We start from the raw sequence: 27,185 nt of genomic DNA, 5'->3' as shown, positions 1-27,185 counted from the left end.
GTTAACCAAATCCAAATCCGTAATTTCACATTAACAAAGATGTGGTCCGGGTCTGGTTTGGAACCGGCACTGGTTTCCGATTTAGCTTGATTAATTTTTTATTGATTTAAATTGTTTCAAATCTGAACCCTTCACATGCCTTCGTTCATCTCGTCACGTTCTTGATAGAGTCAAGGGGTTCAATCCGACCTCGATCTCGGATCCATCAATCTAATTTGGATCCGGTTCGGTCAAACCCGGAACGGTCTGAAAAGTTAAATTTTCAATACCGCGTCCCCGACCCACCTGCAGGTTAATAATTCTAGAGGGGTTTAGCACATGGGCTCGAGCCAGCCGGCAGGTAGTACGTTTATGGTTCGAATAACACAAGCGTCATTTCTTGTTCTTAATATTTCAACATTTAAAACTCACGACTAACGAATAAGGTGCTAGACTCGTAAAGGAGTTTGAGCAGAATCAGTTCAGCTTGAGTTCACAAGTTTGATCATAAGTTCGAACTTGAAGTGTTCAAGCTCGACTTGGCTTTTGAGAATGAAGTGTAGCGATTTTCTAAATATTTGACTTACTTTTTTAATTAAAAAACTAGTATATTAGCTTTAATTAATTATGTAAGTTTTTATAAAATCTCATTCAAATTTGCCTAGTCTTAATCGAGTGGAGCTCACGCTACTTCTGTTGAGCCATTCTCAAGGTTTCATTAGTCCAGCCGAGCTCAAGTTGATTGAACTCGGGCTCGACTCGGCTCATGTCCAACTTCTTCAAGGTATCTCTTCTTAAATAAAAATAAAATCTATAACTATATCTTAAAAATAAATCCAAAATTAACTTCACCCACTTATTGGTTGGAAAAGCCTACAGTTTTATTTTTATTTTAATTAAAAACGTATGAAAATTGGATAATTGTATTCCCTCAAACGCCCACATGTCCCAATAAACTTTTGGAGAAGCCCGCCTATATGTGGTGGGACAGTCGGCCACTCAACCATAAAACTTTTATATACTTTTTTCCCTGGATAAACCTAAATATTAGGTCACGATCGCACCAATTTTATGGTCAATATTTTATGCAACCTCCGACCAAAAAAAATGGTGATTCGGATGTCCTTTTCAGATGGGGAATATAAAACGGAAGGTATTGAATCATTTTTTTAATGTATGGATATAATTTTATGATATGAAGAAGATTTAAGCTTTTTGATTATTTTGCTAATTTTAGGTTTTTAATTTTGGGAAATATAGGTTCGTCATAATTTAATCACATTTATTTTGCAAGTTCTTTTCGCTACTTTAAACATGATAACTTTTTTAGGAGATACATACAATTGTGACTCAAGGCCAGACAGGGCAAATAAAATAAGTGCCGAAGAACATGGGAAGGAAATAAAAGAAAAGAAGAGGGGAAGGGGAAGGAAAAAGAAAGAATATTTGTGTTGAGAGTGGGATTTGAACCCACGCCCTTTCGGACCAGAACCTTAATCTGGCGCCTTAGACCAACTCGGCCATCTCAACGTTGATGGATGGGTCACTCTCCCAACCTTGTTTCAATAAAGCATTAGAAACTCTGATTGTTGAACTTTTCGGACTTTCTTCCACTTGAACATCTTACAGTAGAAGGGCCATCCATGTCGAAGCTCACCTCTAAAGACCAGCATCTAATTTAAGAGATTTCAGATTTATTCATTAACAAGACAAGGGAAAGAGGAAAGAGTTGGTTGACGTGAGGGGGTCTTCTAATAATGTGAACAAATTTCAAACTGATTCAACAATATTGGTGAAACACGCTGCTGCTGTGTGAAAGAGATTTGATGGGAGAATCCACACGTGGCTTGTCACCAAGACTCTCTTGAAGTTCATGCTGATCGAACTTTGGCTTCCAATTTAAGACAACCAGTTCTCAACTGTCTGTTTGTTGCCAAAAAAATCCAGATCTTATCTACAGGCGGAACTGGATTTGGGTCGGGACTCAAGCTGTTGTTCCTCCAAAGCAACGAAGACGATGGATAATGGATTGGATTCAAATTGGATACGACACCACTCCCGGCAAAAACCTGCTGAGGAATCGGCCTTCGAACTTTATTAAACAAAAATGGAGATAATTACGACAAAAAATTAGATAAAAAAAAAACCACAGGGATTGGATGAGATCAAATCTTAAGCCAATACTAAGTCCCAATCTTCAGTCGGAGCGCCATTCCATATACTTCGGTGTTCCTCCCCAACCAGATTTTATCAATTTTCAAAATTTAAAAGCAGTAGAGACAGGATATTTGTCTAAAAATGAATATGATCTGAATCCTATATGTATATATGAATCTGAATCCAATCCAATTTCTTAATTAGATATTTTTTTTTCCATATCTGTTTTTTTTAGATCGGTTCGGCCGAATATCCGATTCTGAATCGGATATATTGACCTTCCTATATGAGACCAAATGATGTTGCATGGTTCAACCTGAATTCATATTTGAATCAAATTAAAAAAAAAAAAAGATTAAAATTAAGCCATTTTAGTTTGTTTATGTATTACAGGATTCAGATGTATGTTAGAAGCTGATATGCATCAAGTTATAATTATTAATAATCGTTTTCTCCATCTCCATCTCCATATGAAAAAAAAAAAATCCAATGCAAAAACTATGATTCGTCAGATCCTGAATCTCTTTGAGGAACAAGTGAAAAACTACAATGAAAATCAGCAATGTTTTGGCAATTCTGTTTATATTCCTCCCAAGAGGATTTTGAATGTAAAACCGAAGCGTTTTTGCTTTCTTTGCTTTCTGCATCATTACAATATGTATCAACTGCAAGTTTTTTACGGCGGAGGTTGTTGTCATGGAGTTGGTACATCTTTTAAAAGCTTTGAGTGATTGTCTCACAGATAAATTTCCTTTTCATTCACGTAGAAAAGATGCGTTTGACATGTTCATATCTCCCAAAGATCAATGTATATAGTCATAAACTTTTATTACCATGGTTGGTGTACCCACTACGCTTAGAAGTAAAGCGAAACACGATCCAAGTTTTCCAAACATAGTCCAATTCAAAACCAAACTTATAATCTCAAGATTAATACAAGTGGAGAACAACTTTTCCTTTTCCACCTCTCACTTTTTTCTGAATTATTTGCTTCAGTAACCTTCTTTTGAAGTTGGTCGCCATGATTCGTTAATTAATGTTTGTTTGTGAAATGGATTGTCTTAATCAAGTTAAATTGTTGAGCTGATAAGTAGGATTGCAGATGGGGGATTAAGGAAAGTTAAATACATATTAGAGTTCAGTTTAATTAGAATTAGTAGAATAGCAGAAATTGACAAGACTCTGAGACTAGGTCTGGCCCATTTGCAATAGTAGTTAGTCTTGGAATTCAAAAAATGAAGGGCCTCCAAGATCTGGTTGGCTCACCATTACCTGCCCAACAGCTCCTCCTAGAGCAACTTTCATTTGGGGCCCAGCCATAGCTTGATCACCTGACTTTGTCCATTATTGACTCCAAATATTTTTTGTTCATACCTTTTCTTCATGCCCATGTGCGCTCCATATAAATGTTCAGGATTAATACATTTAAGATGCTGAAAATCTGGTCTTGTAGTGCTGCCAAAAAAAAAAAGTCACTTCCTTGTCCTTACTGGTTACATGTTTGAGCCTATGTTTTGCTTGTTATCTATTTGTTCATGAAAATAAAGAACAAGAAATGTCCTTCTTTAATTTGAACAAGAAAACTTATAAAAAAAATTGTTAAGTGATTGGTTGTTATGGTGAAAAACCGAAGCTACTAAGGAGCAGGTTAAAATTCACAGCCCAAGAACCTGAAGTCGGTGGAGAAGTGGGCTGGGTCGGGTCGTGTAGAAATTATCTTACAAACCTTATCTTTCCTTAGTTAAAGAGTAACAAGGTTAAACTTGAGCCAAGAACTTTCTTTCTAGAGATGGAAGCTTACCTCATATGGCAGCCGTCACTGTAGATCAGGGCGAAAATCTGTCTTAGACGTTGACTTCTTGGTGATGGTATTGGAATATGTCCTCCATTGTTGCATCATGAGTGACGAAGGTGAGCAGGAACAACTCCCAAGAAGAAAATTCAACTTATACGTATGTGACCGATGTTGTTTCTTTATTTATCTATATATTTCTCTGCTGAGACAAAAATTTATCTGAATTGGAATTCCGATTTCATAGTGAACACAAAACTCACCTGTAAATGCACTAATTATGAGATAAAGTAATCCCATATTATCTACGACATTTTGAGAAGATCTTAAGCATAGCTCATGCAGTAGCCATGGCGATTGGGGAACCTCTCTTCTTCATGCATCCAATAAAGGCAAGACTCGATATTTATTAACAGGAAGTAAGAGGGATCTGTGGCTATCACTCCACCGTGCCCCCAGCATATATCAAAAAAGAGGAACGTAGAGATGGGGGAGGGAGGCATGCAACGCAAAATTACAAATAGAAAGAAGAAAAGAAATTATTCTAAAGAACAAAAAAATTCGAGGCCGGAAGGTATCCACATATGGTTTTTGTTAATCTAAAGCTTCAATCGGAAACTGCAGTCATTAGCTTTGATACCGATCCGGCCGTCGACGGTGAGGCTATCGACGACCAAACTGCAATAGACCCGGAAAATGACTTTCCTGAGCTTCAAACTTCCGAGCTTGACCTTCACAGGAACATCCGCGTAAAAGTCCAAGGGGATCTGCCCCGTCTGCTGCTGCTCCGCCAAGGCAGTCTGCAACCCGCTCCCCACCTCGTTCTGCCCCGTCAACACCACGTTGAGGACCGTCGTGTTCCGGTGACCCTGGTAGAACACCGGCAGCTGCCCCGTCGACAGGCTTGTGTTCGTGTACCACACGCTCAGCCTGCTGCCGGACTCGTAGTAAATCCCAATCTTCTTGTTCGGGTTCGTGGCCGTAACCGTCACCACGAACTGCGAGTACAGGGTCGTGGGGAAGCCCGGGGTGATCTGGAAGGCCGTTAGCCTGAGCCGGTCGACGGAGTAGTCCGGCAGCTTCGGCTGGAAGATCAGATAAATTGCAAAGGCGGCGGCGGCGATGGCCACGGCGAGGACGAGGAGCACGCAGAAGAAACAGCATAGGCAGCGGCAGCAACAGTTGCTTGAGCGTCTGGGAGGAGGCGAGAAGATCAGCGGCGGGGGCCGGCGGCCATAAGAAGGGATACGGGGCGGCGTCGACGGGTCACCTTTCTCGGAGATGAGAGCGTTGCGTGGAGCTAGTGGTGCGGTCGGCCGAGCCTCGACGTCGTATGGGTAGACTCTCTGTTGGTCTGCCATGGTTGTCTGTAGTTGTTGGCAGATCAACCAACAGAGAAGAAGAAGAAGAAGAAGAAGAAGAAGAAGAAGAGAGGATTTGAGGAAATGGTGAGGGAGGCTAAGGTTCTCGGTGCTGCCAATCTTAAATCTTTTTAAAGACGAGTCCGTAGAGCAACGGCAATTACTTTTTCCATTGGTGGGGAGTCCTGACTTTGAGGGTAATGAGGGCTGAGGGTTCAGACCTTTGACTTTTATTGAGCGGGCAAAGCTTTTTCTAATGGCTGCCCATTTGCTAAAGTCTAACCTTCTCCACCTAATAACGCACATAAAGCGATGGTTAGGTCCGGGGAGTTCCTACTGGGTTCACAAAATTGGACTTCATTGCATGGAAAATTCCTCTCGTTTTTTATAGAAAAGAAGACATTTGCACAGAACGTTGCACCATAGCCTATTACTTGATTGTTTCCACTTAATTAGCCTTCTTTCTGTTGTTGTCCAAGACTTTATTGGAGTTTTACCTTCTAGAATGGCTGCTTGTCCAACACGCGTTTAAGGTGTTCCATCGATGAATGTTGGCCATGTCAACCAACCAGGGGTGAAGTCAAGTTAGAACTTTTTTTGTTGCTTAGGTAAAACTATAGTTTTAAAATTTTATCAGGGTCAAAATACAAATTTTCAATTTTTTTTATATATATTAAACTAAAATTTTTTATATTTACATATAAATTTTTAAAGTTTTTGAATTTTAAGAAAATGCCAAGCTCCCACAAACTCCCCTTCCCTTTGCCCCTGCAACCAACTAACCCAAGAAGCGGGCTGCATCATTTCATCAATGGCACCTACCTGAAGAGGTCGGATGTCCAGAACAGCTTTGGAACCCTGGTGGTAGAAGTCACAAGAAGGGTGTTGTGCTTAAGGGTCGTTTGGCAATGAGTGTTTTATGAATCTACTTAAAAAAAAATTGAAATAAATTTATAAAACACTACATAAAATACTCACAAAGTGTTTGATTGTCAAATGACTCTATATAGACAAAATGGCACACCCTTTCAAATATTTAAAGATGCTTCTTTGTTACGTCTACTGGGCTGCTTCTACCAACCCACAACCCCTCTTCACCATACACGCGTATGACCAATATAATGAATGATATGACGCATTTGTGACAACAAATATACGTGTGGGCTTGACTTTATAGACTTGTGTGTCAAGGAATTCACATTACTCCTCCAACGGACATCACATCGGAAAAAGGAGGATACATTGTCCGATAAATAATTCTTCAAATTTTCTTTGTCAATGAAAGAAGGAGCTGACGACCAACGACATGAAAATCGCCCGATCAGGTTCTAGAAAATCTCCTTCCTTTAATATGGCAATTATTAATATTTGCACGCTATGGCCTGTGTCATCAATAAGAAAATCTGAACGTGGTTGCATAATTGTTTGGGGCATGAGATGATAGCAGACAGTTTTTATTTCGAAGTTAAGTTCAAGTGCAGTCAAAGGTCACACAGATGCGTAAATTAAAGCGCAACAAAGGTAACATTTCAAGGCACCAAAAAGAGGTCTTCTACATTAATTCAGCTTTTTGCTATGTGGTGGTCCCCAATTCACACGAAACGAATTTTATAAGAATTTCATTGCCTAAGGAAAGAAGACAGTGATATAATTTATACTTGAAAGCTCATCAGCCGATTTTAAAAATGAAAAATATGTTTAATGAACTGATTGCAAGCATGGTACCGATATTTTGTATTTAATTGTTGTTTATCTTATTAGTATTGGCCGTTTTCAAATTAAACCAAAGAAACGAACCATGACCTTTCAGCAGATAGCGACAGGGAAAAATGAAGTTTTGACTGTGAAATGAGGAAATTCATGATCATCGCTTATTTGCCCTAAACCCAGAATTTCTCCTTCTATGTGCTAATGTTTGAATTTTATCGTTTGCAAAGAAGAAGAGTTTGAATTTTATCGTTTGTAAAGAAAAACACAATTTGAACTCTATTATAGATAGCACAATAACTAGCCAGCCTATTGGTGTATCTTTAGTTCAATTTTTATTTTTCTACAATGTAAATGGTAGTATGCACAACACAACACTTGAGTTGAAAGATGTACTATAAGACTACCTAAGTCTTGAAACAGCTCTAAACCCGAGGAGCCTCTTAGTCAAACAATAAATTTCTTCCCACTCACTTGAGCTCGCTTTTACACAGCTTGAAGTATCATACAAGGTGGTCGACTTCCTTCTAGCCCCACATGAGTCCCTACTAATCAGCCCAAGACTCTCAAGTTTTGAACTCATATATCTAGGGGTTGCGCCTTCCAATATATATTTTCACTACTTTATCCCATAAGGAATTCAAACAACTTGCGTTCAACACCAAGTATTTGCTTTGGTTTACAACTTAACACTTGACGAGGTGAACCCCTAGGAATTTTCCCAATTAATCCTTTTAACTTCAAGAATGATATCATTAATTTGGAAATCCTAAAACGTCATTGCTTATAGTGAAAAATGCTGTCTAGAACGTGTTTGATCAGACATAGTTTTCCTGCATAATTTAATAGTCTTTCCTTCTACTTTTCTAACTTTTGTCTAAGAGTCCAGAAGCAAGATGTCCTGGTCATTCTCATGAGGTTTGCCAATAAAGATTCCAGCCCTTCTTTCCTATCTATTCAGGGACCTTTTGATGGCACCACTCTGCTTAATTTGCACAAGTCGTTTGCGTAAAACAAAACCGGGGGATCGCGTCCTTCTTCGCGGAGAGATATGAGATGACAAGTCAAACAAGAAAAATATGCTCATCTTTCCCTATATATATATATATATATATATATATATATATATATATATATATATATATATATATATATATATATATATATATATATATATATAGAGAGAGAGAGAGAGAGAGAGAGAGAGAGAGAGAGAGAGAGACATCATTGGCCTCAAAGTTTTGAATTTTCAATAAAAACCCAAGTTTTGTTAAGGCAACTCTTATGGCTGAACCCAGGTCCACTGAGAGTTGTAATTAAAGGTTGAGATAATCCTCACGATAAATTCAAAAACTTAAGACCCCTTTTCCAGTTTATGCTCAAAAGCTAGTTCGTAGACGAAAACATTTCAGATTTTTTACATGATCAAAGGTTGGGTGTCAGCTGAAGTAATGCGGTTGTGTTGAAGTCTTCAGTCGCACTTCTCAGTTAGAGCGCACCAACTTGCCCTTTTATGATGTAAGATCATGAATTTAATATGATCGTTGTTCAGCTGCCAATCAGTTGTGGTTTTCAGTTTTGGGGATGTAGAAGTTGTTCCAACTTGGCTAATTTGATCAACAACTAGAGTTCCAAAACTTGCTATGAATATTCAATACATGAATCGACTTAAAACCATAGCTTAACTACTTGTGCAAGAGCTAGAGACAATATTCTTCAACCATTATTAGGATTAAGAAATGAATGTGAAAAGAAAAAAAAATATAGAAAAGAAAACTTCAGAGAACATTTAAAAAATAATAGAGAAGAACAGTATATGTTAGTTGGCACCTTTGTATCAACCCATTGGCCATTAATCAAAAAGGTTTGCCACCACGCACCAATTCGATTCAAACAAAGGGCCTTGTACGGGGAGTCATCAGTCAGGGTAGGCGCGTCTATGTCTTAGCCTCCAAGTAGGTCCTTTAACCAACTTCGCTCCTACGCTAGTGGCGTGCATTCCTTCAAAGAGATGTTTCTTCTGGCTTGTCTAGCTACTTGACCCGCTACTAGCTGTTGATGGCTAGTCATTGGTTCGATTCTCGTGGGTATCATATAAAAAGTCGGCCCAAGTAACCATGGACCTAGGCAAGATGAAGGGGTGGGAGTGAGTCTGCTTCTTGTGTTTGTTATTGAACCTGTGACGAAGGTATCCGTCGAATATCCAATGGTGGGGCTTGGCTCAGTAAAAAGAACAAAAAAAAAAAGGCTGGGTGGGTTGGACCGAGTGATGAGGGCCCAACTCAACTCAATACTTACATCTAAACCACATCCCTACTTCTCTCTCTCTCTCTCTCTCTCTCACACACACACACACACACACAATGCATCATCTTCCTTGGCAAGATGCCTGTGTCCAGGTTTGTCTCTCAACCATCGTCTATCAATGCCGAGCCTTGCTTTAATTAGTCATTCTTAGCGAGCAACTTGCATCACTTTCCCCAGGGGCGGAGCCAAGGGGGAGGGCATGGGCCCTAGCCTCACCTCAATAAAAGAAAACAAAATTTACATGTAAATTTTAGAAAATTTTACTTGTGCTATATAAAAATTAAATTTGAAAAATAATATTTCGTCTTGTGTCAAAATTTGGAAACTTTAATTCGGCAACCCTCATGAAAAATTTCTGGCTCTGCCCTTAAGTTCCTCTATTTAGACAGCCAATAAACTTGTGGTTGACTGTAGGATTTAATAACTTGTTATTTTTGCAGGATAATTATGTGTATGATATCATGCTGATATGCATTTGGCTTTTGAAGTTGTGTCTTTGTCAACATTTTCTAAATGCTAGCATGATGCAATTAGTGATCTAGATAAACTTTAATTCTTTTTATAATGAAAGTTGTTAAAATAGTGTTGTTACCACAATCATTAAATGTTTTCTTTCAAAAATAACAAATCTAACCCCATTCGGTTTTTTGTTCATTTTCATTGTCCAGTTTAGATGAACGCACAAGCTTTTGCTATGTCAGAGAAAGAGACGTGTTTGATTATTTAAATCTGACTTTTTTGCGTCTGACTTAGTTTGTATCCAAGCTCACGAATCATACATATCGCTCAAGAACAGATCAAAACGACAATTGAGTTTGGTTGAGGTTCAGGTTTAATTTCTATACCACTTGGTTTAGAGAAATTCCGCTTTTCAGGCTTATTCAGCTTACATCTAGCATAACCAATTGGCTGATTATGATATTCATGGAAGATGTTGGGACATCAAATAGCTGACTATAACCAAAAGAAGAAGCCAGCAGAAGTTTTCATGGACAATCGGCACTCGATGGGCCTGATCCATCAGGCTCTGGCGAAGGCAACCTGCTCTTTGGGTTGTGGCGATGGCTTACTCTTATCAGCTGTCTGCTTTTCTGGTACCGCATAATCCAGTAGTGCGAGTTGGGGGTTTGTATATCACTGGTAGGATGGTGATGGTCCGACTCTTTTTAACAGAGGACATCCTGCTTTGCCTTCGAGGCAAAACTCGATGAACTTTCTGCATACAAAGACGACAGGAGAGTACTGTTTGGAATGAATCGAATCTTCAACTCGGCTGCAGAATTCACTAAGAAGGAGCATGCTTTTGAAACCATGTAGTTACAGTACCTTACGCAGATAGAGAAGAAACGTGTCTGTTATATCCTCATAGATTTCTTCTGCAGGCATGATATCTTCCCTGACAACCCAAAGCTATTCGTCTAAATCTTCAGCAGCCCATTGTGTTACGTGGTGAAAGTACCATGGGAATAGTTCCATACGGGTGCACAAAGAAGCTGTTATTGGAGGACAAGACCACCTCAATCTTAACTAGTAATCTGGGTAAAATACACGAGTTGAAGCTCTTGTTTACAAAATTAAGCGCTCCGCCAACATTTAAAATGCAATTGGACGGAGGCAACATATTCATGTTACAGGGGCACTGGCTGCTGATGAGCTCAAAAGAGCATGCCATGCGGCATAAAACATCATAAAATAAGATCCTTGGCGACCGAATCCCCAGTTCTTGAGCAGCCAAATCGATGTGTGTGGATCCTAATGAGTACCCCTGTTTTTTTCACTCATCTGTGTGACTGCCGCGGCGAAAATTAACCATGTAAATGCCAATTAGAGTGACAGCAGCTCCAACCAGTTGTGCTGTCGAGAATGTCTCGTCCAGATACAAATATCTGTTCACCCGATGCAACCAAAATTTTAAAATGACACTTTTGATAAAAGTACATTATGCAGTTTCCTCGTATAGGTAAGTACCCGAAGATGGATGCAAACATTGGTGTTAGAAACGTAAGTGAGCTCAGCTGTGTCAGGCTACCTGCAGGCAAATGTACATTCTGGCGAGTTTCATTTTACATTGAAACAAACTCAGAAGTTTGGGGACAGAAAAATTAAGATGAAAAAGGGTACCTACATGGCTTAAAAGGTACATCAAACTTCTTGATGTCAATCATGATTGACAACCACTGTACACTTAATTCAACTGGCTTACTTGCATGAACATTTTTCTTGGACAATCTAGCCAAAATAATGTTGTTCATGACCAATACAAGAAGCTCAAATTAATATAAGAACTTAACGATCATCTCGCCAAAGAAGCAGGTATGTTAATGAATGGGATCTATAACATGCACTATTTATTTCCTAGTTCCAAGTCTAGCAGAAAGCACTAAATATAAATTTCAGAACCTCAATGGCGTTAGCTATATGTGCAAGAAAGCAAGAAAAAGTAACTAAGACATACCATTGGATAAGTCAGCCGAAATTAAAATTCATACAATTAAAATTGAAGAATGAAGATACGAACTTGACCTTTAGTTGCATTGTAAAAGTAGACCCCATAGCTGATGGCACTTCCAAATATAGATGTATAGGCAAGTGCTGAAAGATCATTGAGTGTAAGCTCCCTAAGACTTCCAGTAATCGCTGGATCATGATTTAGTATAGAGATAGCCAAAAGAGGCAGTCCTCCAATAACCATATGCTGTAAATGGTAAAGCAATTTCAACATTTTATTACTGAAAATACCATATTTCATTGAATACCTCAATAAAACAATAGTATCACATGGGCTAATCTTTTTCCTCCAAGTAACATATCTTTTATTGAACTCCTTCTGGATGGATATAAATCTCACGAAATGCAAAAAAGCACCTATGCCATCAACTCAGATAAATGGGGAAAAGAAACTTCTTTAAAAGTAAATCCACACACGAAACCAGCCCTTCTTGAAGAAGTAATCTTAAGAAATGTCATAAGTCAAAAGATTGGACTGCTTCAAGCACTATCAACACATTTGAACAACTGTTGGAAAGCCTCGAGAAAAAATCAATTAAAGACTAGAATCGTTATTTCAGCAAGTTGCAAGCCATTGCGATCATAATAGAAGATGAATGGGCCGAGTTGTTGATGGCTGGGATAAAAGCTGCAAAACCAGCTACCACTCTAAGGTATAGGGTTGTTGAGAAGAGGTCACCACTGAAATGTGCCTTGGGGAAGCATAAATAGGATTGTACATATATTAAAACATGTCAGTTTGGGGATCCTCATGTGTGTGTGTTTGAGTTAGTGAGTGAGAGTGAGAAATAGAGAGAGAGTTACAACAACTAGCCAGGCAAAGATGTCACAGTGGATATTGAGCACAAAATGTTTAAATTCACTTATACATCCTAACAAGCAGCATAAGTCACCCCTACTGGAGTTTCAAGATTGAAAATATATAAAATTTGGAGATGTATCAAGATTTAAGGAAAGCTAGTTCAGTATGATTTTCCACCTGCAAGCACCAGAATGATTCACATAAATATTTACTGCCTTTGAATCTGACTCTGAAAAGGTGGTGCCATCAACAATCTGAGAAATCCTAATGCAAGGGTATAGAATACAATCAGCCTAGTAATTTTGGATTTCTATTCAAGATCAATTCATGTTTGAAACCATACATGAGGACTCTAATTCGCAACATTGTATCAGAAACAGGTTGCATCTGAAGGAAGAAATCAGAAAATATCGATCCACAAGTATATAAGAAATTATAGTAAGGTCAGTAGAGGATAGAAGAAACATACCCATCCAGTTGCCATGACTGGATCAGAATATTTAGACACCCACCGCACCATTACGGTTCCAATCGCCATGCTTTGGGCAGCGAGGAGCATCCACCATTCTCCACTGCCCCACAGAGTTGAGCTACCATTAAAAGTCAGTACAGGAAGCTGTGCAGAAAAGATATGGATATTAGTTCTCGCTACTTCAACTTAAGAATTCAAGAATGGTGGTTTCTATACCATCATTAACTAGAAAATGTTGTGCTTCGCAGTTCATATTACCATCAATTTGAGAGTACTTATGATGCAAACTACATCTTTAGACTTAGAGATGCAGCTTCTGAAACTAGGAAAAAGAAGGAAAAAACAAACAAGCAATTGTAACTAATGGTTTTGTGTGAATAACCTGAAGGGGATGGTTTTCTAAAGCATTGTTTGTATGTTTGGATAGGGAGGCAAAAAAATGATTTTGGGTGAATAACCTGAGGGGGGTGGTTTTTTCAGCCCTTTGTGAAAACAGTGTTTTCAGAAAACCAAGTTTTGTGAAAACTCTGTTTTTCATGCAACCCAAACAGGCTGAAAAATGAGTTTAGGAAGAAAAACAGCGCTTTGTCTCCAAAACTCCTTTTTTATCATGCATACAAACACACCCTTGTTTACTTGCCACCAGTATTTTCTGCTAGAGATAGGTAACTCTTGGCTTTTAGGTGCAGCTGGGTTCTGCTATGTTCAGGCACAAAAGATCAAATGGTCACATGGACAGCGTTCATGTTTGATCAATAATCAAGCATGGATTCAGGCTTGGCCGTGTTGCAAAATATAGTAGGCCAAGCCTGGGCAACGACAAACCTAAGGAAAGTGTATTGATCTAAAAACAAAATTCATGTCAAAATGTGTTGTAAAGAATGAGGGAAAAAAAATAAAATAAAAGGACGGGTATGCAAGAGACTACAGATAAGAGAAATTAACCTCAAGCAGTAGTAGACCAATAACGCCAAGGACAAGGCCAGCAGCTCCAACCCCATCAATGGTCTCCCCGAACAGCAGAGATGCAAGGATTGCTACCGTCAAAGGCTGTGAATCAATGATAACCTGAAAATGCGGTACACAAAAGGCTATATTAAGCTGTGCTATAAATTCAAACCGGAAATAAGGTCAAGAGCTCCAAGCATCTTTAATCCGAATTCTTAAAGAAAGGCGGAATTTAGGTTAATGTGAACCGGTGACAGAAGAATTTGAAGGAAGCTTCAAGGCTAGAGAACCATTAACTATCCAGACTCCAGAGGAGTCCTTCAGAGTAAATTTCTCTGTACATGCTGATTGGATAAGTGCCGGTAGAGTCTCCATGCTTCGCAACCATAAATACGTAAACCTTTTCAGAAAATCCGCGAACTTAGAAATCACACTACGCAAGCAAATACAATGACAATGCTGGCCAAAAGAACGGCGAGAAAAATGATTTCAAGCACATAGAGCAAAAGAAAAGAAAATAACTTACGCTCCCCAATCCAGCTGACGTCCTCTGCAATCCTTCAGCAAGAAACCCCTGTTTTTTTTTTTTAATCCCCACAGGGCAGAAGAGGAAGTAAAAAGAAAAAAAAAATCAGTACATATCTGCAGATTTCCTTTCCGAAGAAAACCTAAAAACAAAAGGATATCAGAAAAAGGAAATCTCAAACTCAGGTATCATTGTCGTCTTTACTTCTTCCATCATGTCTCTGTTTCAAAATTCATGCATTCATCTCAATTGTATCCTTCCCTTTGAGGATCTGAAATATGTCATTGGTATCACTACAATGCCCACCTGAAAACAAGCGGCATCCACCAGTCCGAACAGCGCAACGGACAACCATGCCATGAAGCCGGAAGGAGGTTTCCTCTTGCTGTAGCTCGCATAACCCACCAAAAGCAAACCCGACGGTATCAACCTGAAAGCCGCTACAAAGAATGGTCCCGCCTTAGGAAGGACCTCCTTCATTGCCACCATCGCCGTTCCCCAGAAGAAAAATGGCGAAATCAGGACTGCCCACTCCAAGGCTTGGGAGAAGAGATTGGACTCCGCCTCCTCCTCCGGTTTCTTAACATTCAAGCCGGAAACCAACTTTGTTTTCTCCTCGGGAACCACAACGCACTCGACGTTTAGACCTGTTCCCACGCAGTCGACGGGAGGGGACTCCATTTCCGAACTGGGCTTTCCACTGCTTGTGATTCTGAGAGGTGCGGACTCCTTGGGCCTTGTCATAATTCTCAAATTCTTCAAGTTGGTGGAGGTTGGTGAGCACCATGGTCGACTTCCCCGAGGTTTTGGATGGTAGTTGATGGAACTACGCGTGTAAGGAAGGTTTAGATAACGGCGATGGAGAAGCAAGCCACCGCAGGTAGCCGAGGCCATGGTCACTGGAAGGAGGACGGGAAGGAAAAGGATTAAGATGCTTATTTAACAATTTCAAATAGCGTTCACATAAAATATGAAGAATTAACAGTCACCATGAAAGATATGAGCGCGCTCTCGCTCCTGTGGTGAAGCAGACGTGACGATCACGATTTTTAATCGCCACGAAGACGAAAATATCTCCTTTCGTCCTCTAAATATCAATATACCCAGGCCGCCTTGGATGTTCTCATAAGCCGAGGTGAAGGGAAGTCTCCAATAGGGAAAGCCGAGGAGAGAGAACTCGTCGGCATTTTGCGAGAGCTAAATTCCGTGTAAACTCGGGGACCATCCGTTCTCTAGTTAAGTATGTCAGCTGAAAATGTTACAGTATAGATACGTAACCTTTGTTGTAACAAACTTTTTCTCGATTGGCTCACTTTTATTAAAAAACATGTTCTTTAACACGTAAATATGTATAGGGATTTAAAACTCGGCAATCAAAGTTCTTTGTTTCCAATATCCTTTTTATTACATCCATACAGTTTGGCTAAAAATACATTTGCTACTGACATATTCAACAAGAACAACTCCGGATAGGGTGCAGTTCTGTTTTCTAAAGAATCTTTTCGTTTTTGTTTTTCTTATGGTTTATAAGGTTATATCAATAAAGGAAAGCATTTGAATTTTAGCAACTATTAAGTGAAACAACTCGAACAGCTTTCACTCTCTCTTCCTCAATGCTCAGCGTTTCTATAGGTCGTTATATATATATATACATATGAAGAATGTGTTGGGTGAACCCTGCCATGCACATATGCAGCCGGCAAGGTTCTCCCATCTTAAATAAAAACGCCTCGTTCTTTTCCTCTCCCGGCAATAGAATGAGGTGGCCAACTCGTCGGTGAGTGTTGAATCTGAAGCAAGGTTCCGTATCCCGTTATTAGCTTATACCGTCTTGAATCTGATGAATTACTTACCTGCGGTTACTGATGACTTACTTTTCTCGGCCTTTTGGGTAGTGTAGAAATACATACAAAAGTGCCGTTTTGATAAGTTTGTAAAAGTTATGTGGTTATTTGTGATTGGCCTGTTGTCCACCTCTATCAGAAACTTTTTGTGAATTTTAGCATTTATTCTGTGCGAGTTTGAACAGTTAAGCAGCTCTCTGATACTGGCCTATTCTTTAAGCGTCTGTTGGTCATTTTTCATTAATTTTAACATTCTTTACTGTTTCATTTCCAAGAGAGAGAGAGAGAAGTTGGCAACAAAAGTGCCTTTTCGAGACACCTCGTTCACCGCTGAGACCTCCATTGTCAACCGTGATCAACACTAATGAATTTACATGTGCTTCGTGTGCTGGATTGTGACTGAACGCCTCCAAGTCAGAACTTATAATTTATATGTGCTTACAACAACCAGTAGCCTAATCAGAATCTGAAGCCTAAATGACCGAAGTCAGTCTAAATTATCCACTTTAATCACTCTCTAAAAATAGAGCTCAATTTGTGAGAGTTTAGAAATCAACCAACAAAACTGGTACAATTATTGATAATCGGCATGTCAAGAAACAAAATTGCGTTTCAGCACGGAACTACTTGATGAAAAAATATACTCATGATCGGACCTCATTACATTCGACAACGGGCTAGTTCCATCACTTCTGTTGCTTGGATCCTGTTCCACTCATAAAAGCACGTGCCACCCAACTTCACCAGCAAAACTCGATATCTGCATCAGCCACAATCGGCATAGAAGTTCGTCGTTCTTCCCTGTGGTACAGTAGCAAGTTCCTAGGCACTGGGTCAACCCAAAAAAAAAAGTGCACATGAGACATGTTAGACAACCTTGCAACTAATGCATTAGTCAACAGAAAAAGAAAAGCAACCAACTGGAAGCATGGCATTTCAAAGAACAGGCATAGTCCGCTGTATCTATGTCCCTGGCTGATCAATGTACTGATAATGGAACAATAACCACGACTGAACATATCGTCGTGGGCCTAAGAGGCTGAACAATATATTGATAATGGCACACCAACCAAGAAAGAAGAAACATATGGTTGTGGCTGTGTTTTACATGGACAATGAAGAGCTCGAGTCATCCTAATCTTTTCGAGAACTGAAAAGTAAAGCAAGTAGAGGATAAAAAAGATACCTTGACCTAATTTTCTTTCTGTGCTCAAACAACAGCGAGAACCCTTGGCAATGAAAAAATCACCCTTTGTTTTATCCATAGTCACCTCAACTTCTACAGAGACCTACTAAGTCTTTTGTCTTTTCTTGAGTCTCTCAAGAGCGCCAAGAGGTCTAGCTTCTTTAACATCTTCAGAAGCATTATTCTGAGATTTATCAGCCTCGACTTTTTTGGCCAAGTCCCCAAAAACAGCAATAGGGACATCCTTTTGTGCAACTTCAACTCTTTCATCAAAGTCATCTTCACCATCTTCTTCTAACTCGATATCTTCAGGATTTGCTATCATATTTCCTCCTCCACCAGTGCCAACTTGACCTTCCACACCACCACTTACAAAACCCAATGCCCTCATACCATCCTTAGGAACTGCTTCAACGGCCGGAGAGGCTAACTGCCTCTCCAGAGCTGCCATTTGGTCATGTTTGTCAGCTGCTTCTTCAGCAATTTGCTTTTGCTCCTTCTGCATCAAATACTCCGGAAGAATATTATGTCTCTGGAAACAAGACAAGCAAATAAATTGTTAGTTACAGGTGTCAAAAAATGGTACGTCAATAAACTCTGGGAAAGAGAGAAACAAACCTGGCTAAAGCTTGCTGATACTGTACGTTTCACACGAAGCATCTCACGGAATGTATCCTCATTACCATGCTGCACCTCAAACTCATGCCAAGTGTTCCAGAAATCAGTATCAGAACGTGGATCAGCAAACTGTGCAGCAAAATTGTATATACCACGAGCACGATCAATCTCTCCTAGACTCTTCTCAAGGTCAGCATATTTCATGCTCATTGTCTTCACATCTTTATCTGGAAGTCCCGATTCAATTGCTTGCTGCATATGCGAGAGAAAGTTTTGAGTATCCAATTTTATAACATGTTAACAACAAATAATATCACAGACATAGAGGGGGGTCTTTCCAAAAGAAAAACACAAACCCGCCTAAACTTCCCCATTTGACAAAAGAATGGGCTTTGGGAATCTCAATCTGCAGGATGGATATAATTGACCATAAATTTGGCACATCAGAGCTGTGTTTGTTTCGCCGCAGATCTGAGATCCACAGTGATCTGAGATCATCGGGACCTCGGACCCATGGATCTCCCTCCTTCTCCACCCAACCCCACCCCCCCGCCGCAGAAAAAAGAAAAATGCGACCTTAAATGCACAGTCTTTACATGTAATGTGGATTTAAAATCCACGCTACTAAAGAACCCAAACTGAGGATCTTACAATGCACACTTTTTAATGCAGCTTTGGATCTGAGATCCGAGGCTATCAAACATTACCAAGGCTAATCAATTCAAGCTCCATCAGCTATAGGTTTCTTTTTTTTTTTTTCATCTTGTATTTCACAAGACATGGATGACTAACAACTTGCAGGTGTATGGTGCGCCCTGGTCTGAATATGGATTTGCTAACACCGAAAATACAAGGTATACTGATACAACCAAAATATTGCGTAGCACATCCATACTTGAAACCAGGGATGCAAACAGTGTAGATCTGGAACAGCTAAATAGAAAATACACATTTGTTATTGTGTCAAAATCAAACTTGCTACTGAGAAAAGGATTGTACCAGATCTGACACCCTTGCACCACTATAGCTTCAGAATAGGATATGGCTGGTCAAGGCTTAACAGATTCTATCAAATGTCATACCTAAATAATCTCATTGGGCTCATTCTTGCAGCAGAATGAAGTATACACTGGTGAAATATATGCAGAACTATGAAACACAAGTCGGCACAAAAGGTCGCGTGTTGGTGTCGACTCGGCCTGACACAGGTGCAGGTACGGACTTGGGCTAAGCACCGCACGAACACGCTGGTCAGCCGCATCCGATCCTTTGACCACATCCGACCCCGTGTCCGTCCATTTTCAGATACGGTCAGCACTGACCGAACCCGATCTCGTCGATTTTCACCCTTTTCCTCTTTCCTCCCACGACTTCCTTCCTTCTGCCTGTTCCCTAGTGTGCTCTGTCCTTCTCCTTCCTCCGCCTCCTCTTTGCTGATGCACTTATGCCTCCTGTTCACAACAGATTCTTCCTCACTGGCAACACCTTCACCACTTCCGGCATCATGTAATCCGCAAATTCTTCGAACCTCCTTACTCCCTTCCCCGTACTCCTTATGCTCAGTTTTCAATATACCATTCAGCCGATGACTCCAACCATCGAACTCCATCCCACCACCAGTGCTGCAGCTTCCTTTGGCAGGTAATCCACCAGTTTTACTCGTTCCTTCTTGTTACCTTGTCCCGTTATCTTTACATTGCCTTCTGTCCTTCATACACACTGCTATAAACTGTATGTTCTTATTTACTGTCCTATACCTGCTCTTTTTTACTATCTTATTACAATTGTTTACAACCAAACTTGACTTGAATTGATGAATCATGATTGGAATGGTGAATGGTACATTTTTAGTTTGTTTAAAATCTTAATGAATATATTTTTCCATATTATTTCATATATATATATATATATATATATATATATATATATGGCCAGCCGCACCCACATACCCGTGACTTTGATTTGGTCCACACCCGCACCCACACCCATCTGACATAGATGCAGAAGTGAGAATGACCTATGTGACTGAAAATCATAATGATCTCTCATAAATAGAGGTCAGGAAGTCTTAAACACTGTACCAACCTCATAAATCTGCCGTGTCTTAGGAACACCAAATATTTCAGCTGCACGTGCAATGTATATTTCGTACATTTTCATTTTCTCATGATCTGGTACAGCCTTTGTTGCTTGATCGTAAACTTTCATTGCACTCTTTGCTAGACCAAAATCCTCCTCCAATTTTGCATATTGAAGATAAAGTGGCTTGACATCTTCAGCAGGAGCCTGACAAATACATTAGATATATGAAGATATTAACAAACTGCTCAGGAAGGAAAAGATGATACAAGTAATTAAGGGACAAAAAGTGAAAAACACAAAAAGGAAAAGCAAAAACAAGAGAAGACCTACCTCACCTACATATAAGGTACAATGACAGACAATAAACTAAATAAAATACTTCAAATATTTCATGTCACAAAGAATCAACAGATGCTAGATGCACATTGCAAAATAACCCAAGACAGAAAATAATCAGGTAGTGTAATGTGAGCAGAATGCTCTAGCTGAGCTCTTGCTCTTTGGCTTTTACCCTCAAAATCAGGTCAGGGTTTAACAATCCTTATGTGTAATGCTTCCTTTATCAACACAAGATGAGCTCACACGAACAATATCAGCCATTTGTAATAGTTGGTTGACATACCCAAACCACCTCTGACAATTATCGCCTCCACCTTAGTCTTCCTTGACTGCCCTCGTTCAAGTACGGAATTTCACATAGTTAATGTTTAAAACTTAGGATCATAGTGCCATATTCTTGTTCAATAATTTAAGCACTTTTATGATGACAGCAATGCTGATGACATATTACTATTTTGGATTATGGATTTAGATTTTAGAATAACATATTACAAGTTAAAACCATAAGAAGTGAAAATTTAATACACATGAATGCAGAAGCTGACATGTACTGATGTACAGACATGGCCACCTGCTGCATCTATGCAACAGTGTTCAGCCACAATTGACAATAACAAACATGTATATGCACACATACTATGCATGTGCATGCACGCACAGGATGCCAATGTGCAAGACAAGTATGTTCAAGCACAACGCATGCAAGCACATGGACACACACAAAACCCTTAATAGCAATCCTTTTACAAAAGCAGCCTTAGCAGTTAGCAGACTCCCGGTATCAAGTAATAAAACAAACCAACTACCAATATATCAGATTCAGACAGCAGGGATGATGATACTTGGGTTCTTCACCTGACCAAGCGCATTGGAGTTTTGGACTCCAGCAAACCTTTGACCAGTTACCAACTGACGTCTGAACTATAGGCATAAAGTTTCAGAAACAGCATTTCTATATCATACTGCTTAGACCAATCTCTTAATGTTGTCTCTAATATAAAATTCCAACTTACAATCATAAAAATCCAATTTTCGAAAGAGAGCTTGAGCTCAAGATAGACAACATTCAAATGAAGGTGGACATGAAAGCAAAAGCAGGAAACTCCCATCTTCTTAACAAGTCAACCATAACCAAAGAAGACCCTTATTCTCCATTCAGTGTATTCTCTGATGCTAGACTATAGAAGAGTTGCAATACAGAATGCCAAAAAGACTGTAACAAATAACAAAATAATAGTTTATCTCATGTCATCCAACTCAAATGATTAATGAACTCACGTTATTCTTTAAGCAAGCTAATGTGACAAACGTATAATAACATTTAAAGACAAAAACCTACAATGGTGTCCCATCAAATAAAGGTAAAAGTGTTGGGCACTACATTTTGCCTCGGATTTTTAGCCGTGTAAAAAATAAACTGCAAAATTTCTAGCAAGGAGCAAACTTCAGCAATCATTTTCCAAAACTTTCAGCTTCCTAGTGTTCTGTTAAATGTTCTATTTGTCTGAAATTTCCAACAAAATGGTCTAAAAGTAATCCAAAAAAAAAATCCAAGACACTGATTTGAGTTAAAAACAGAACATGGTTCATAAGGGAATGCAAACACTACATTAATACAACTATCTGAGCCCTGAGGCATGAAAGATTTAGGCAAGAGAAGCAAGTTAACACTTGGTATAATCCTACATAAATTTACTGAAATAGCTCCTCATATGAAAAATAAAAAAGAACTAATACGCAAGAACAAAAAAATGTTACGTACCGTCCTAACCGCTTGCTCAAATAATTCCCTTGCTCGTTCTAGTTTTGACTTTCCATATCTCTTCACAAACTTCGATAAATAGGTGACCCAAATATCTTTCACATGTGGATATTTGAAAATTTTGACACCTCTCTCATAGACCTTAAATGCATCTTCAAAATATTTATTCTCCTGGAGACCAAAATATAAAAGAGATACACAAATCAGCAATAAATTACAGGGTTCAAATTTTTCCTGAAAAAAAGAAAAGAGCATGAAGCTATGTGGTTAGTAAATATTTACCTCTAGAAGAAATGCATAGTTTATTATAATTTGTGGGGTTGCTATTCTCAGATCAAGTATTCTTTCATATACTTCTCGTGTTGAATCCAGATTCCCCAAGCTTTCTTCTATATCAAGGTAAAACGTCCACAACTTCAAAGACCTGTGAAGCCTCATTTGTACTGGCTCGTTCCCATCAGCAGCAACTGCAAAAGTAGAATAAACTAAAACTTCTCAATAACGAGTCACATCTCAATGTTCAACCATTTATAAATGGAATTAACTGCTCCATTGACATCTGTACCCAGTAGCAATCCCAGCCAAACCAAATTTTTCAAAAAAAAGAAAAAGAAAAAAAAGAAACTGAAATCTATCTGAACTAGTAATTATGTCATAATAGAATAAACTCCTTCTTTCACAAGCCCATTGCTTGCAAGGGATAGTTACTTTCAGTCTTTGGTACTTGTGGGCTCAGAACCTAATAACGGGGGTTATAACTTGTAATAGTAATAGGACCCTACCTAGGAAGAATTTCATGAAAGGGAGGTTTAATGGATAAATTCATTGGTAAAAAGTTCTTAATTTTGGAGGATGACGTTGATGGAAGCACAAAATTTTCAAGAGTATTCTTGATCACACTTTGCTTTGCCCTTTTATTTTGAGGATTCAACTGGCTCAAAGTCCAAGCCAAAACATAACATAATCCCATGGATCCAATCTTCCACAAACCAATTAAGTTCAAAGAGAACTGGTTCATCCCTAGCAAGCACCAGTCAACTTTGTTAGGGCAGCAGACAGATTAACTCCAGATCTTACAGACAACCCTTTTCTAACAAAATACATTTGGTCACTAGGAAAAACACCAAGTTTCATGTTTATTTAGCATACTGATTAAGGCTATGTTTTATGTTACCAATGGGTTTAATTTTTTAAGTATCTGATAAGGAGAATCTCAAAACAATGCTCCTTCAGTCAGTGTTAAAAGAAGAGCAAATGAGAGCCCTTCTTTTGAGGATTCTACATCATCTTTAAAGTACATAAACTAGAGAGATTTGGACCACTAATATATAGCATAGCTTAAGCTCACGTATGTTAAACTGAGGGCAATAGAAAACCACTGAAGGCAAACTCCTTTGAGCCTCATGGTTGGGCTATGGAGGCAAAATGGACAGCTGATGGTTCACTAAATTAGAATGGACTGCAGATAACATAATCTGGAAACTTTTTGAGCACTGATCAGGTCTTCCACCTCGCTATTTGCTAGGACAAACCTGGCTTGATGAAAACAAGCTTGCAATTAATATTTGAATGGCAGAATGCCCATATGACAGTGAACAGATTCAATCCACCAGTGAGCAATCTTCAGTGCTACTTGATGTGTCACGGTACAGCTATACCACATAAAAACCAGCAGAATCTTGATGTAAAAATAGTTCATGACTAATTTAGTCATCCTCAATTACCTTACATGTAGCAAATGGAAGATCCTGGTTGTCGACAGCCAACCCCTTTGTTGCAGATATTTTATTTATATTCAAGTGTATTATCGATCTTCTTAAGAGAAAAAGGTTCTTACATGAAGAAACTGCACTGGGCAGTGAGATATAGTTGTATTCCTGGTGGCATAAATCCCCAACGCTAGCATCATTGCACCCAAGGACTATACACTTTAGCTTAGCCCCACCCACTATGACAAACCCACTTGGGTTGATAAGTATGTTGCCAACTTACATCACATAGTCTGTGGAGGTAAAAGTTATAAAACTATATCCTGCCATTTGAGACTGTTAATGAGTTCACATTTCCAAAACCTTTTACATTGTCATTGTTTACTAGTACACATCTGCTAAAAGGTATTTAATGCACATGCTATGCCATGTCATTGTAAAGACATATACAGCCTATCAACTGATTCCAAAAGACAGAAAAAAAAAAATCACAAGAATTGGATGTTCAAACTAGTGAAGAGGATCCAGTTGATAACTTCAGCTCACACAAGTTGATCAATGGAAGAAACAGTTCTCTTCTTACAGAAAAGAGGTATAATGCATATAAATAGAATCTAGCCATCAACCTATAAGTAAGACTAGAATGAACCAAGAAGAAAATGAATACGACAAAGCAAACACGAGAGTGCCCGGAATAGAGAATAGTTACCTCTCCTCTTAACCTCGACAGATGGCTCAGCAGTTGCACGTCTAAGAAGACCTAACGCCCCTTTGAAATTCTTATGTCTAAGCTCCATTTCCGCCCACTCGCACCAAATGCTTGCAAGATCATCAAGAGCCTTGTAGTTAACCTGCACGGCCCTCTCAAACACCACTCTCGCATTTGCCAAATCCTTGTGGTTCTCGTACAGCTTGGCAAAAGCAACCCAGAGAGTGTGAGGCTTACCCACAGCCTTCATCGGATCCACCGTCTTCACCGCCTCTGTGAACGTCATGATCTGCCGCTCTGGATTATTCTTGAATAGCTTCACCCGCTTATGCCACTCGTGCACATTGTGAGGATTTTGGCGCAGAAGGACGCTGCTAACAATCTCCGGCCTCCGGTCCATCAGGTGCTCCAACCTCGCCAAGCGGAGGTCAATGTCATTCTCGTCCGACAACCAGAACCCGCGTAGGTCTGTCCTATCGCCTCCAGCGCCACCATCCTCTCCATCCACCTTCTCACCAGCACCATTTTCACCACCAAATTGTTCTCCCCCCTCTTCTTCGATGTCCAATGTCTCCATCTTCGCAGCAAGCATACTCTCTTCGTATTGGGTATACGAGTCAAAGATCATTCCAAAATCCCTTACGGTGATCACTGTCCGCATGCCCTCTTCGTATATATCCCTGGCCTTCTCGTACATCCCTCGGCGGATGTAGTAGTCGGCAAGCGAGGTCCATAGCCGGCCAACCTCGTCAGTGAATTGCCTGATCCCACCCCGAATGATGGCATCCACCTTCAACCCAGAGACCTCGCAGGCGTGTTTGGTAAGCAGGTCGCAGAGTTCGAGCCAGAGCTGGTGTCTTGTCTTGCCCTGGATGGAACGGAAGCTTTCATCGTTGAGGACGCCGGCGAGGCGCTCGGCGGCCTCCTGCCAGAGGCCAGAGCGAAGAAGGAAGTCGATGAAGTCCTCAATATGGGTAGGGTCGAATTTGAGGTACCGGCGGTAGACGCGGAGGGAGGTCTCAATGGGGACGCCCTTCTGGCCAACGAACGTCAAATACTTGTCCCAGATGCGGTCGTGCTGGGTGACGGGGAGGGAGCGGAGAGCGCGGTCGAAGGCGTGGCGAGTGCGTGTGACATACTGCTGTTGGGTGAGGGAAGTGAGATACATGATCCAGATGACGGGCATCTTGTGCATGGTGACGAGGGCTCGTTCGAAGGTGTTGTTGAGGGACTCGTAGCGCGGGTGGGTAACGGGGAGGTGCTTCACCTGCTTCAGCCGCTCCAGCAAGTAGGCATGCCATAGCTTGTAGCTGCCCGGCAGGGCGCGGAGGGCACGCTCGTAGATGACGGAGCGGCGGCGGAAAGGGGACTCGGCGTGAGCGATGAGGTAGCGCCACCACAGCTTCAGCGTGAAGGGGTTCCGCTGGATCTCCTCCTCGTAGAGCAGGTCTTTGTCATCAGGGTACAGAAGCTTATCCCGCTGCTGCTCCTTCTGCCCTTCTCCCTCCTGCCCTCCTCCTGCTACTGTCTCCTCAGCTCCTCCTCCTCCCATCCTCTTCCTTGCTTCTTTTCCTCCTCCTTCCTCAGGCACCAACCAAGAACCCCTGTTCTAGGGATAGGACCATAAACCCCCAACTAAAATCCACTAACCTCACTCTTCTTCTAATTCTTCCTCCATCAAAAGCCCAGAGTTAGGGTTTCCCTGGTCCCGCAGATTATAACAGAAGCGGAAGAAAAAGCGAAGAAAAGAAGAGAAAAGGGGAGAGAATGCGATCGAGTAAGGTGAAATGTGCCGGAAAAGAACCCCCGCGGTGTTCACCAGTGACGAGTAACGCGACTCGCTTAGATCGAGCCGCCGATTTAACTGCCGCCCGCCCGATCTTCTTGAGGCTTTAGCTGTTGGAAACATTTTCATTCCTCGGCATTTTCTCCATTTATCCTTGCACACCTTTTAAGTTTGTTTATCACTAATTTCACACGTCTCTCACACTTTCCCCATGTTTTCGATTACATGTAAAGGAACGGTGAAAGCATTCCAAAATGTAAACTCTAAAGAAATTGTTTATTTAAAAATATTTTTATTAAATTATTGTTTTAAGTACATTTTTTAATATCTCTTTTGGTAGCCTTAAAAACATAGCCTAAGTGGTCGAACTAGGAGCCTATATTAAGGTAGGTTTCTGGTTTGATTTCAGTGGACGCTATGTTTCTTTGTCTTAAGGTGGTAGAGCGGAGCACCTAAGCTGAAGGGTGTATCGTTGCTATCGCTGATACCGACGTAGCTCATGACTCCGGAAACAGAGAAAATGGAGGCCTTTCGAGTCTTTTTCGAGTGGTGGGTTGAATACCTCTTGCTCACCCAAAAATACCTCTTTTC

At 40.2% G+C, this 27,185-nt stretch overlaps 3 protein-coding genes and 1 non-coding gene across 4 annotated transcripts; all 4 read right to left on the bottom strand.

The window, feature by feature from the left end:
* Nucleotides 1-1,428: 1,428 nt before the first annotated feature.
* On the bottom strand, nucleotides 1,429-1,509 carry TRNAL-AAG (transfer RNA leucine (anticodon AAG)). The gene has a single exon. It is a non-coding gene; the product is annotated as a tRNA-Leu (tRNA).
* Nucleotides 1,510-4,442: 2,933 nt separating this feature from the next.
* Nucleotides 4,443-5,486, bottom strand: LOC116248274 (NDR1/HIN1-like protein 6). Its single transcript, XM_031620967.2, has one exon. It carries the CDS (start codon nucleotides 5,287-5,289, stop codon nucleotides 4,528-4,530), a length of 762 nt encoding a protein of 253 aa, XP_031476827.1. The 5' UTR covers nucleotides 5,290-5,486; the 3' UTR covers nucleotides 4,443-4,527.
* A 5,311-nt stretch (nucleotides 5,487-10,797) lies between these two features.
* Nucleotides 10,798-15,746, bottom strand: LOC116248807 (WAT1-related protein At3g02690, chloroplastic). Its single transcript, XM_031621787.2, has 8 exons — nucleotides 15,549-15,746; nucleotides 14,866-15,458; nucleotides 14,560-14,607; nucleotides 14,031-14,153; nucleotides 13,083-13,229; nucleotides 11,827-11,998; nucleotides 11,272-11,332; nucleotides 10,798-11,189 (listed from the first exon to the last, which is right to left on the bottom strand). Exons 2-8 carry the CDS (start codon nucleotides 15,451-15,453, stop codon nucleotides 11,078-11,080), a joined length of 1,251 nt encoding a protein of 416 aa, XP_031477647.1. The 5' UTR covers nucleotides 15,454-15,458; nucleotides 15,549-15,746; the 3' UTR covers nucleotides 10,798-11,077.
* A 1,124-nt stretch (nucleotides 15,747-16,870) lies between these two features.
* Nucleotides 16,871-26,707, bottom strand: LOC116248034 (uncharacterized). The gene is made up of 7 exons (XM_031620600.2): nucleotides 24,809-26,707; nucleotides 22,673-22,857; nucleotides 22,391-22,561; nucleotides 20,293-20,493; nucleotides 18,208-18,459; nucleotides 17,590-18,121; nucleotides 16,871-17,232 (listed from the first exon to the last, which is right to left on the bottom strand). The coding sequence occupies exons 1-6, from the start codon at nucleotides 26,358-26,360 to the stop codon at nucleotides 17,696-17,698; spliced, it is 2,787 nt and encodes a 928-aa protein (XP_031476460.1). The 5' UTR covers nucleotides 26,361-26,707; the 3' UTR covers nucleotides 16,871-17,232; nucleotides 17,590-17,695.
* Nucleotides 26,708-27,185: the final 478 nt, after the last annotated feature.

Source organism: Nymphaea colorata, chromosome 2, assembly GCF_008831285.2.
Source record: "Nymphaea colorata isolate Beijing-Zhang1983 chromosome 2, ASM883128v2, whole genome shotgun sequence".
Taxonomy (NCBI): Eukaryota; Viridiplantae; Streptophyta; class Magnoliopsida; order Nymphaeales; family Nymphaeaceae; genus Nymphaea; species Nymphaea colorata.
The sequence above is the reverse complement of the archived record's forward strand: the minus strand, read 5'-3'. Positions and strand labels throughout refer to the sequence as shown.

What these genes read in the sequence shown, in the direction of transcription:
- LOC116248274 (XM_031620967.2), bottom strand. Translation starts at nt 5,289, where the DNA reads ATGGCAGACCAACAGAGAGTCTACCCATACGACGTCGAGGCTCGGCCG.
- LOC116248807 (XM_031621787.2), bottom strand. Translation starts at nt 15,453, where the DNA reads ATGGCCTCGGCTACCTGCGGTGGCTTGCTTCTCCATCGCCGTTATCTA. An exon ending in TGGATGCCGCTTGTTTTCAG is followed by an intron (nt 14,608 to 14,865) that starts GTGGGCATTGTA and finishes AAAAAAAAACAG; the next exon opens with GGGTTTCTTGCTGAAGGATT. An exon ending in CTTTTACAATGCAACTAAAG is followed by an intron (nt 11,333 to 11,826) that starts GTCAAGTTCGTA and finishes ATTTGCCTGCAG; the next exon opens with GTAGCCTGACACAGCTGAGC.
- LOC116248034 (XM_031620600.2), bottom strand. Translation starts at nt 26,360, where the DNA reads ATGGGAGGAGGAGGAGCTGAGGAGACAGTAGCAGGAGGAGGGCAGGAG. An exon ending in TTGAGCAAGCGGTTAGGACG is followed by an intron (nt 20,494 to 22,390) that starts GTACGTAACATT and finishes TGTATTTGTCAG; the next exon opens with GCTCCTGCTGAAGATGTCAA. An exon ending in TATCAGCAAGCTTTAGCCAG is followed by an intron (nt 18,122 to 18,207) that starts GTTTGTTTCTCT and finishes TCTTGTTTCCAG; the next exon opens with AGACATAATATTCTTCCGGA.